This window comes from Gouania willdenowi, chromosome 11 (assembly GCF_900634775.1).
Source record: "Gouania willdenowi chromosome 11, fGouWil2.1, whole genome shotgun sequence".
NCBI classification, from domain to species: Eukaryota; Metazoa; Chordata; class Actinopteri; order Blenniiformes; family Gobiesocidae; genus Gouania; species Gouania willdenowi.
The window spans coordinates 4,806,802-4,820,027 of record NC_041054.1 but is presented as its reverse complement, the minus strand read 5'-3'; the positions used below and the strand labels follow the sequence as shown (position 1 = coordinate 4,820,027).

Here is a 13,226-nt window from a genome sequence, read left to right as displayed (position 1 = left end):
TGAATAGAAAGATGTTATCAATGCATAAATTAATCAAAACAAAAAAAATGGATGTTACGAAAAGCATGCACATGATACAGTATGTGATTAAATGAACCAGAGGTGGTGTAATGAATCTACTGGTGCTCCTCGTTTCAAAAGAAAACCGTGTAATGGTCAAATCGTAGAAGTTCTGACATCTATTGTTCCTCACACCAGCCTCAGAGTTGATAGTCAGTCATCAGTTTATTTGGATACTATTTGGACTGTAACACCATAAAACAAAACGTACACGTGAGCAGCTTTTTATGAGCTGAAACATCCACAGACTGCATGAACCAGAAAACTGCTGAAATAAATCCTAAACTGGACTTCAGTTCTGGTTCTGTTCACTCTGACAGGATATCTTGTAAATATTCAAATATCTCACAAACAGAACAAGATTTTGCCATTCATGTTTTAATTTTAAAACAGAAAAACACTGCTTATCTGTTTTTTTGTTGTTTCTGTATTTCTGTTTTAGTTTTAAATCAGAAAAAAATACACCATTTATTTGATATTTCGATTTGGTTTTAAAACAGAAAAACAAAAGAATGATTCTGAATCTCTGCTTTCAGAGCTTTTTCCCCTCCCCTCGTCTCTGCCTCTTTATCTCTCCCCTCCTCCCAATTTTAATCCCTCTCAGCCTCACTCACAACCTAATGGAGTGTGTCAGTCTGCATGGAGTTGGCTAAGCATGCACTCAGAATTAAGAATTAAATACGCCGGCGCTTCTTCCCAATGCCGCCGAAGTCTTTAATAATGCAGAAGCATGCTTGTATTTGACATGCATTCCACCACATGCATGACAAACACTTAATTGCCAGACTCCGTGCGCACACACATCCCGTACAGTTTACACATTCAGCGCACACATGATTGAGCCATCATCTTTGTCACTTACACTGGAAGTAAAGTTCCTCGTCTCCCTCCTGGGAAGCTTTGCTGTAGCCACACTGTCTGCAAAAGTGGGGAAAAAAGAGAGGTGGTCAGTGCTTTGATAATCTTCAATAATGTTTGCGACATAAGAGTCAGTGATACATGTGCAAAAGGTGTTTGATGAGAGAAAGCGGTGACTATCAGTATTGATGTGGAGAGAAATCCGTGTACCGTTTGTTCTTTGGTTTTACCGTTAGAAAACCAAATGACAAGAAACAAATAAACAGTGTGGTTATGTTGTTTTACTGACTCAAAAGTAAAACAAAAATACAGAAAAATCTGTTTGAAAATTAAAATGATAATGGTGAAATCGTGTTCTAATTGTGAGATATTTTTATATTTACGGGCAAATTAGAGTGAGACATTCTGTCAGAGCAAACAGAACCAGAACTGAAGTCCACTGCACGTGGTTTCCCTCCACAGGTCCTACTATACTTAAATATAATAAATAGTAAAGTAAAGCCAAAAGATTCACTAGTAGCACTAGTAGACATAATGCTAATTAATTATGAGGGATTATAATGAAATCCAGCACCCCAATAAGTTGTAAAATGTTCTAAAACCTGAATTTGCTTTTCCCCGCCCCCTTATTAGCATTAAAGGCTTACTAGCTACACATTTAGCGTTCACTAATACGACTAGTGACAGTTTTTGCTTTAGTACTAAGTGTACTCGTGCACTAGTAAACCAAAACTGAGTACCTGTAATTTGATCTTGCACGAGTAGAGCTAATTGTCGATATCAGTGATATTAAATCTTTCCACACACATGTTGGTACGACTGTGTCAAACAGCTGTTTTGCATGCGCTGCATGCAGCATACGAGTAAAAACCTCCTCCATTTGGCCTGCATCAGTGTTTTAGTGAATGTGCTCGTATCATTTCTGCTCAGGAAGCCATGTGCTAATGTGGATGTCAGAACGTATCAATGCACCACACGGAGCCGCTGCACAGCAGAGTGGGCCCTTCAGACACTGAAGCTAGCGTGCATGCGCTTTCTTCCTTTGGCACGTTGGAAAATGTACACGAGGTTGGGGTTTGGGTTTAATGTAATTCTTTTATTTATTTAATTTCTTTTTTAATTTTTGCATGTCAATGAGAGCTTTGGTAAAGGATGATGTGGAGGAAAGTGAGGCTCTGAGCTGTGCAGCAGCAGCAGCAGCAGCAGCAGCGCCTGAAACAAGGTCATGACCCCGTCTGTCAAAACAGACCAGCAGACACATGCAGCATCACCACCGCTCCTCCTCCTCCTCCTCCTCCTCCTCCTCCTCCTCCTCCTCCTCCTCCACGCATCACACAACAGTCTATAGATAACAGAACACAAGGTGGAGATGAGCATGATGGCGTCGAATGAGGGTCCAAAGAGGGTAGAGGAGGCGGGGTTATTGCAATGGTAGAAGGGCAAAGCATTCAGAAAAAAAGTGCGAGGAAGTGTTGAAATGAAGAGGCAGAGGAAGCGACGTGAAAATAAGAGGCTGCAAGTGAGAGGATAATTGTGAAGAAAAAAAAGAAGAAGTTGTTGAAAAGGCAGATGATATAGGGCATAAAACGCATGGTGGGGTGGGGGTGGGGGGGTATAGAGGGGGCACGAGAGGAGGAAGCAGATAGATAAGGCATCATGGCATAGATTAAGGAGGCAGGGCGGTAAACGGAGGGAATGAGTGAGAGCAAAGAGGAAGATGATGAGTCAAACAGTCAAACATAAAGTCTTCTGACACCAAGAAGAACAAATCAAGAGTTAAAAAGAAAATTATAAATGAAACCTAAAAAAAAGGTTTCATTGTTAGTGAGTTAGAAAAGTAGAAAGACTGGATTTAACTTTTATCACTTATTATTCCAGCCATCCATCCATCCAACATTTCATTTTTCCATCCATCTGTTGATCCATCCATCCAACTGTCAATCCATTAACCATCCATCATCCAAAGGTCTATCCATCCATCCATCCATCCATCCAACATTTCATCTTTCCATCCATCTGTTGATCCATCCATCCAACTGTCAATCCATCAACCATCCATCATCCAAAGGTCTATCCATCCATCCATCCAACATTTCATTTTTCCATCCATCAGTTGATCCATCCATCCAACTGTCAATCCATTAACCATCCATCATCCAAAGGTCTATCCATCCATCCATCCATCCATCCATCTATTAACCTGTTGATCCACCCATCCAACCATCAGTTGATCCATCCAACTCTTCATCCATCCAACCATTTATGAATCTGTTAATCCATCCATCCAACAGTCCATCCATCCAACCATCTATCCATCATCCGTCCATCCATCCAACCATCAGCTGATCCATCCAACTCTCCATCCATCCAACCATTTATGAATCTGTTGATCCATCCATCCAACTGCCCATACATCCAACCATCATCCATCCATTTGTTGATCCATCCATCCAACCGTCTATTATCCATAAATCTGTTAATCCATCCATCATCCAACCGTCTATCCATCATCCATCTATTAATCAGTTGATCCATCCACCGAACCGTCCATCCGTCAGTTGATCCATCCAACTCTCCATCCATCCAACCATTCATCCATCATCCATCCATCTTTTGATCCATCCATCCAACCATTTATCAATCTGTAGATCCATCCATTTAACTGTCCATCCATTATTCATCCATCGCTCCATCCATCCAACCATTTATCAATCTGTTGATCCATCCATCCAACTGAACATAAGTTTGGTTTTCCTACATTTTTAGTTTGTCATCTGTAAAACACTTTGAATGGTTGCACGAATAGCGCTTTTTAAATAAAATTCCGATTGATTGGTTGTTTTGAAAATGGTTACGGTTAAACACTAGTTGGACATTTTTATGTACTTATTTTATACAATAATTTTAACCAGAGAACGTCACAGCAGTGGAAAGCAAATTTACATGTCACAAATCTAAAATATCACTATTCCAGATTGTGTCCTGATGGCTTTTGGACCTTTATTGTGAAATATATTTTAACATTTGACAAATATAGTTATAATTAGCCCTTTCACCTTGTTGTTATTGTGCAAACAGGCCTCCACACAGAGGAAAGTTCAATCTTAATGGCGTGAAAATAGAAATAAAAGTTGAGTGAAATGAAAGAGGGGCCAGTGGTGGTAGTGAATGGCAGTGGGGGAGGTATAGTGCAGACATGCCAGTGTACCTGGGCATCAGCTGTGTGAAGGAGGGAAGAGGAGAAAGAAGAGGAGGAGGAGGAAGGGTGGAGAAGGAGGTCGAGAGCAGCACCGCGCTAGCAGGAGTTACATTGGACGAGCCCGAGCAGACGCTGCTGGGGAGAAGGGAACAAGGGAAGGCAGGGCTGGGGTCAGTCCTCAGCTACAATAATAAACCCGAGATATTTGAACAGAATCCTAACAGTAACCTCACAGGTCACTATTTATTACCCAAAAGGAAGATTTGGGTGGCAAACAATCCAAGTTTTTGGCCAAATATTTTCAACTTACACTTAAATGTTTTTTTATACAAATTCAACTCAATGTTTGAATAATTCTGGTATCTTCTTTGAGAGAACTGGACTCAAACTTCAAAGTGAAAACATTTCAGGGTTCATCCAAGAGGATTCTTCAATTGCTAAAAGTGACTAGTTGGGATTCTGGGATTGATAAAGTGGAGTTAATAAGCCTTTATTAGCTCATCTTTATTGTTGATAAGTCGTCGGGAGCGAGAATAAATTATTGTGTTATAGATATTAGAGACATAATGGCCACAGTTACGTGAAGTTTTTTTTTTTTTAATTCGTGTTTACATGGAAATAGTAATTCTGAATTGAGGTTTAGATGGAAAACAGGTTTATTGGGCATTATTCACATCCGCTTTAGGTCTGGGGGTGGGGAAGGGTTCTGATTAGGAGGGGGCAAATCTATCGGGGGAAAAACACACAAAAAACCTTTTCTTTTCAGCAACAACATACTGTAGAAGACCACAAAAAATATGTTTTCATTTTTATTTTGATTGGAGTTTTCAAGTAGCAGCTCAATAACAATAACATACTGTTTCACTTTCGTCAGCCGAGCAGGAGAAGGAGATAGACGACCGGAGGAGGGAGGCAGATTATGGATTATGTCGTCACCATCGAGTCATCGCGACTGGCCGAGCATGCGCAGAACGACCGGAATTAACTTAAAGTGGAATTATTCCATTCGGAATTAAAATCAGAATAAACCAGCCGCTTAATTTGGATTTAAGTTTTATTCGGAATGGCTATTTTCATTCGGAATGAACTGTTTACAAGGTCAGTTTAAAGAGTATTTTTATTTTATTCTGAAAAAAAGGGGAATTAAAGCTAATGTAAACATGGCCATTGATACAGTGGCGTTAATTAGCCTTATTAGCCTAAGGTGTGGCTCATTAGCATAATAAAGGACAACTGGTAACATTCGGTTCATCTCGATTGTTGGTAAATCGTGGGGAAAGTGAAGAGATTATTACATTATAGATATTGGAGAGATAGTGTCTCACAAACCATATGTTCCTTCCTGTTATTTGATAAAAAACTTTAAAACCCTACAACATGAATACATTAGTACTTCCCTCCATCTCTTTACTACCGCTATTGCAGATGTATTCAGCTAGAAAAGCCAGATTACTATATTAAAATGTATGTGAGGTCAAAGTTTGATGGAAATAATAGGAATAATACTTGTTTTTGAAAGACGGTTAGCTTCTCTGCCTATCACGGTTTAAATCTTGTATTCTCTGTATAACAGAAGCAGAGCTAGCATCTCTTCCTGTATACAAATGTAAGGACTCTCAATAAATAAAAGCCACTGAATAAAGCATGCGTGTGTGTGACTGTGTGCTAGACTGGGCTTTTGTTTGGAGTTAACTCAGGATAAGCATGTATAGAAGATGAATGGATAGCTAGAGAGGGATGATGTAGAGCTATTTCTGGCCATAATCTCGTGTTCAGTTACAGCGGTGTGGAGAATAATAGGCAAAACAAAGACAATCATGATGGGGATGAGTGAAATAAAAAAAAAAAGAGAACACGGAAAATAAACAAGAATTTAATATTGCACAGTCCGCCCATTGCCTTCATGCAAGAGTTGTAAAACATAAAGGATGCTGTTATACGTACAGGAGCGCTAACAGGGGAGAGCAGAAGATAATTGAAATTAAACTCAAACACGAGCTGCAGGGACTCAATGTGGGAAATTAGGGAGCTTTATTATTAAGTTACTTGGTTTTAATTTAATCATTTAAAATAAAATATATAATGACTAGTTTACAAGATTTAAAGTCGCTGGGCGTTGTTTAACCGATGTACCATCAATGTTTCCCAGAATGTGTTTTCAGGCCATTGCTCCCACAGATGCAGCCTGGCAGGGAAGGGAAAGCTATTCTTTAAAGTAGAACCTTCACAAACATCTCTCCATTATGTTTGTGAGACGTAAACGCACTGATCTGTTAAACGTGCTGCAGAATACACTGCTGAGCTGACGACCTTTTCTCTTCCTCGCCACTGTTTTCATCCTTCTTCTTCCTTTTCAGTCACAGTGTGACCAAGTGTCTGTGGCCCTACGCACTGACCCTCTGCCTCTACGTCTACCGTTTCCTGAAAACTTGTGACGAACCACATACACACGTATTAACGCGCGCACACACACACACACACTGGAGTAAACAATGTTTGCACTAATCACTCAAGCCCAGGCTTTTTCTGCAGAATGTTTGGTCGATGCTCTGGAACTGTGGCTCTATATCAAACTCTGTCAGGCTCCAATGAACTCTGTGTGTGTGTGTGTGTGTGTGTGTGTGTGTGTGTGTGTGTGTGTGTGTGTGTGTGTGTGTGTGTGTGTGTGTGTGTGTGTGTGTGTGATATGATTGAGCGTCAAGATGAGGTTTCAAAGTGAGGAAAATACCCTGTAATCTTCCCGTATTTTCCGTCATATCACTCACACACACACTCTTCAAAACTTCTCCAACATTAAGGGCTCAATTTGCTCTGGATAATGAGTTTAACACTGGCAATTACTTAAGGTTTTTGTGTGTTTTGGAGTCATTTTGTGTATTTTTGTTTTTCAATATTATTCTGTCGTATTTTTAGTCGTCTGGTCCAAACTTGGAGTCATTTCGTGTATTAGTATTGTAATTTTGTATTTTTTATTGCTTTTCTGATCAAAGTAATCCTAATATCAGACAGAAGGGTTGTTACTTAAATTTACACTTTCCTGCAATAAAGCTGAAACAACGAATCGATAAAATCCATGATTAAAAGGGTTGGCAACAAAAAGAGTGTTTGTGTGTGCACGGGCGTGCGTTTGTGCGTGAGAGACAATTTTATTTCAGTTTAATCAGCTCCAACGGGGTTTAAATTGTGTTTAAAAAAATTAATCTGATTCATCGCTTATGGCACACACACTCTCTTCAAAACTTCTCCAACATTAATGCCTTAATTTGCTCTGAATAATGAGTTTACTTCTTATTTTGTGTAAAATCTGCATCATTTAAAGCAGTGATGGGCAACTCTGTGATCGTATCTTATCCAAGGGCCACCTGATCAACATTCATGTAAGCATTCAGAAAAATGACTAATCTGAGGATTAACACACTTTTTTTTTATTTAGTAATTTTGTTGTTTTGTCAATTTTTACTCATTATGTATGTTTGTTGTTATTTTTTGTGCTCTCTTTGTATTTTTGTGTACTTTTCTGTCATTTTCTGCATTTTCGTTGTTAATTTGTGTGTTTTTGGGGTCACTTTCTGTATTTTTGTTGTGCTTTTCTGTATTTTCCTGTCATTTTGTTGACAGTTTGTGTGTCTTTAAAGCTATTCTGTCATATCTTGTTTGTTTAGATGGTTGCTGCGTCTGTTTGTTGTGATTTTGTGTTTTATGTCATTTTGTGTATTTTTTTGTGTGTTTTTGTATACTTTGTGCATTTTTCTGTCGATTTGTGTGTTTTGGGAGTTATTATGTGTTGGGCTTTATATTCCTTCCATCTGCTTGAATTACAATTTTTAGAGATTTGCTTTGGGGGTCGCCACATGTGGCCCCCGGGCCGCCATTTGCCCATGTCTGATTTAAAGTAATTGATAGAAGTATTGATTGAAAAAATAAAAAATAAAAAAAATAATTCTGAGGACGATGTTGATGTGGAAACATAGATTCAAGATAAAAAGTTAAAGAAAGAAACTAATGTACATCACAAGAACGGGCAGTCTAAAAAAAAAGCTTGAATAACAAGTCGGAAATAAACGAGTTTGCACGCGTGCGACTCATTAGCATACGACTGTGTGAGCGAACAGATCGACGAGGCTGAGAAGCCTGCAGCCATCGCTGCAGCGCGCCTGGTAATTGAGGCATCAAACCATCCCCTCTTTGTCTCTATGCAAAACATAAGGAGATAGTTAATGGTCCAGCAGCGATGAACAATGGGGACCACTTTCAATGAGTGCAGTGATGGAAATAAAGAGGAGAAAGATAAGCATTTATTTTCACTGTGAGACCGCGCACCTTTCCTCAAAGCGGGAATGGTATTTAAATAGAAATGTGGGTGAAGAATACGCACATTTTTTGAAAAGTTGGTGTTTTTCTTCTTTAGCTTTGATGCCATTACGCGACCGCATGCGATAAATGACACAGAATTCCTTATATTTCTGTAGAGATGCTCTATTTGCTGCAACAAATTGGCACTTCATGCTTCTTATAGGCTACTATCAACTTTAAATACATCTAGAACAGGAGTAGGCAACTTATCTCACAGCGGCGCCACAAAAATGTGTTTGATCGGAGGGCAACATGATCAACATTCATGTTAGCATTTAGAATAATGAGCGATCTGAACATTCGTGCAGTTTTTCCGTTGTCTTACTTGTTGTGGAGTCATATTGTGTAATTGTGCTGCAATTTGGCATTGTTTTGTTGTAATTTTTGTGTATTTCTGTTGTCGTTTTGCTTGTTTGTCAGTACTGTGGGTTTACAGAGTCATTTTTCGTGTTTTTCTTGTCTTTTTGTATACTTTTGTTGTCATTTTTGTTGTGATTTTGTGTATTACTGTTGTCGTTGTCCCCACCGGTTGCGTTTTGAGTGCGGCACGGTGCACTCCGGTTGGACGACTGTGACGCCACGAGACAGAGCAGTTCTCACGATATTCATATAATCGCGTGAGAACGCAGTTAAATGTATGTGTTATAAACGCAACAATAAACAGATAAACAGGTCAGTGATACTAACGAAGGAGTACAAGAAGGTTGGACTCTCTGGATTCTAAAAAATGTGGCTATGGCAAATCGGTAATGGAGAAAACGAATAAAGGTGTTCGTTTTCCGTTTTTCGTTTTCTGCACCGAAGCAAAAGAGCTTGAATTTGAAAAACAAGGCGTTTTCCGTTTGTTCATTTTGGTTTTGGAAACAAATATCAAATAATGAGTGTTTTTTTTTTTTCGTTTTTCATGTTTTTGTAACATAATGAAACACGAATGAACAAATGATACGCGGATTAAAGTGCCCCAGTTGCTCCCACTTTAATGATTATGTGTGAAACAAATGTTCAAATACACTTTTAAAAAAAAAAAAAAAAAAAAATACAAATTAAACAGTCTGACTTTGCATAAATCATTTTTTATCAATCGAGCCTGTTAGAGTCGCTGTTCTCACAGCGACTCTAACAGTGCACCACATTAGCACAATGAATCATAGAAGCACAAAGAGACTCACTGCCTCACTCTGAACACGTTTCATGTCAATATGAAAGGATTGAATTCAAAAGGATCCTGATTTCATAAGAAGGAACATTTACGTCACAAAAGTGACAATTATGTACTCGCGTTAGAGCTCTTTATAATCGGGAACATCTACGACTAAAACAAATGTGTGAAATAATTTGGTTCCATTGTCTGTGTCCATAGAAAACAACTCGTATTGCAGTGACATCACTTTAACCTCTTGTTTCACGATTCTCACTGTTGTGCAGAAACTAATTAGAAAGCTAAGAAATGTCCACCGCTACTTAAAAAAATGTTAAGTTTGGTAACACTTTAACGTTCATACATAAGGCTGACATTACACTGTCATTACCTGTCATTAGCATGAATAAGGTGTCATGGTGGCTGCTATTATGCGGTCATTAAGTGTTTGCTAAACACTTTTGGAGCTATGTTGGCAATTATTGTCAGGTGGAGGGATCTAGTGGGGTTGGGTAGGGTTTGGGGTTCGCAGGGGTGGATTGACCATCTGACATACCAGGAACCGTCCCAGAGAGCCATCCGCAACGTTTTTTTTTTTTTTTTTTTTTTGACGAGCGACTGGAGGCGGTCATGGCAACAGGTGGCCAAAAATGCTCCAAAAGTTGCATGAAAAGAGTGTAGAGTGACTAAAACGGGCCAAAAGCTGTCAAGAGTGGCCAAAAAAATGTGCAAATAAAGAGGAACCAGGTGGTAAAAGGAAGCTTAAATTGGCAAAATGCGGCAAACAACAGTATAGTCCAAAATGCCAGGGCTGAATTTTAGTCCCAGTCCAGTCCAGACCCCTGGGTTAGGGGTTAGGGTAATAAAGGATTAGGGTTACGAATGACACCTTATTCATGCTAATGACAGGTATTCATGTCATAAAAATGACAGCGTAATGTCATCTTTATGTATAAAACTTCTAGTCACGTTTTTCACCTTACCAACATTTCCCTCCTTGTTCAGGCTGAGCTAACGTCTCTGTGCTCGTATTAAACGGCGTTAAGTGATGGTGTGACTTTCAGACTTTCTATCGCCGTCGCTGTGCAATCCAACAAAGAATCCTCCCTTTATCGTTGGATTAGTTTAATCTGGATTATGAAGGAGTCGAGTGTAACAGTTGATTTGTGGTTCATGTTGTGTTTACGTGTGTGTGTGTGTGATATGGAATCAAAGGAGAGCTGAATGAGTGCGTGGTTGGATAATGGATGAATGGATTGTGTTGGGGAGCCTTTGGGTTGGATGATGATATCTACCTTCTCCAGATGAGCAGTCCGATTCCCATGGAGAGCAGCACGATGAGGGCAGCAACGGACACGACAACAATGATCAGCACGGGGCTCTGCTCGCTGGACGCCAGCGCCACTGGAAGAAAGCCAACGTAGACAGTCAGAAACACACACACACACACGACAAACATCGGTTTTTAATATTTCTATAAAATAACTCAAAATAAATAAACTGGCAATAAAAACATGATGTATCCAGGTTTTTCAAAATAAAATGCTTAATCTCCAGAAAACCAAGGGAAAAATGTCTGAACCTAAAGCAATTTAAACAAATAAATGAAATATATCTTCTCAAAGCATGAGTGTTAAAGGGAAAAAATTATAAATAGGTGTGTATATACCTATGAAAAAGTATGTTTGGAATTGTATCTGTATAGTTATATAAATATATATGAATGAATTATGTCTCCTTTTATAGTGTAAATAGATGTATATTATAAGAAGATTAATGTATAGAAATAAAGAATAGTAGTAGATATTACAAAGGGTAGAATCACAAGTTTATTCTTCCTCCTATTCTTTTTTAAATATGTACAGGCTTCACGTGCAGGATTTTGAAAACATTTATTCACTATTTGCGGTGTTTGATTTTTGATTTTATGATTATTTGTCATTGTGCTAAATAAACTACTGTTGTGTTCATGTTCAAAAGAAATTAAATAAAACATAGAATAAATAAATAATACATATCTTTGGTGATTACCTGCTTTGTTAAAGCTAAAACAACATCTTTCACCTAAAAATGTATGTTTAAAAAAGTACATTTATAATTTATTGACATCCCAGGTGGTTTTACTGTAAAATAAAAGAGTCAAAACTAAAATAATAAAAAAAACAAAAAAAACTCTTGGTTTGGAAACAAAAAGTTTAATAAAAAAGGTTCATACATTTTTTGAATCTTTTTATTATTATTATTATATATAAATCCATTAAAATTGTTTAATACCTTACAAAAATAATGAGTTTTGGGTTAAATTTGGAGTTTGACTTTTCTTTTTCCCCTGAAATGGACATTTCACTATTTCCAACATTTAGTTTTCAGCAGAGGAAACAAAGTTCACATCATCCTATAAAGATAATACATCATAAAACATGAGGAAATCCATCAGAAAAGAGTTCCAGAGACAACATGGGATAAAATCTAAAAAGTCCTCTACAGGGGACAACAACTAAAAGTTCATTCTTTTATTCTACATTCATATTTATGCACATTAGGGATATAGACTGGTAACATTTCATGTCCCCTAGTGGCTCATGGGACCCTACGCAATAATCTGCATAATCTGCCCAAAGCCAGAAACGCCTAAACCCTTGATCCATCAAAGCAGCCATCATCTCTGATGAATAAGATCATTTTTTAAATTTTGATGAATATTTTTCAAAATCAATTTCCTCTAATCAAGGCAGCATTTGAAGTTGAGAGGTTTGATCCAATCAAAAATAAATCATATTTATGCTTCATTAAGTACATTTCCAGAAATGCTCAAATCATGCTACTTCACAAACAAGCAGGGCAAAGAATACAGTATCTTTCAAAAGAAAAAACTCTTCCAGACAAATTGATTTAATTTGACTGAAGTTTGTTTGAAATATGAAACCGAAGCATCCGGGGAAAAACAAGCTGAACAGGATGAAAACTGTTTAAAGTGAAATGCAGCATGGCTAAACCTGGCCACGATCACTAGTTGTGAGTGCGCCGTGTGGAGGAGGCGGTGGAGTCGCTCTGCGTTCAAACACTGAGGAATGAAAAGGAGATGAAAGTGTAGATTCCCTGACAGGGCCTGAGGTGGTACAGGAGACGCTGCACCAAACATCGCTTTCCACCACCGCTTACTGCGAAAATATTCCATCTTTTCACGTAATCTCAGACATGGTCACAACCTCGTCTCATTGTGTGGGCTGCACCGTCGGCCTGTCCCATATGGATTGGAAAAATGCACATGCTAAAATAAACATTTAGCAACAAACCACTGTTACGAAACAACCTAAGTGAATTTTTTTTTATGTTACTTTTAACCAGATTTAAAGCAATATTTGCAAAAATATTATAAAATACAATATCAATTTTAAATGTTAAATATTAAATGTAAATGTTAAGTATGAAATCTAAATGCTAAAAGTTAAATCTAAATACTAAATTTAAATGTTAAATCTAAATCTAAATGCTAAATGTTAAATCTAAATGCTAAATGTTAAATCTAAATGCTAAATTTAAATGTTAAATCTAAATCTAAACGAATGCTAAATCTAAACGGTGAATTTGAATATTAGCTAAATATTTAGTTTTTTA

General features: G+C 37.9%; 1 protein-coding gene across 2 annotated transcripts in view; it reads right to left on the bottom strand.

Annotated features, from left to right (window-relative positions):
* Nucleotides 1-13,226, bottom strand: part of epha10 (EPH receptor A10) — a 204,785-nt gene that overhangs the window by 25,970 nt on the left and 165,589 nt on the right. Inside the window, exons 8-10 of one of the 2 annotated variants that reach the window (XM_028460918.1) lie at nt 10,904-11,012; nt 4,127-4,249; nt 923-978 (exon numbers count right to left, since the gene is read on the bottom strand). In XM_028460918.1, the coding sequence (XP_028316719.1) occupies nt 923-978; nt 4,127-4,249; nt 10,904-11,012 (288 nt within the window). The remainder of the gene's footprint in view (nt 1-922; nt 979-4,126; nt 4,250-10,903; nt 11,013-13,226) is intronic. The other variant, XM_028460919.1, reaches the window with a different exon arrangement.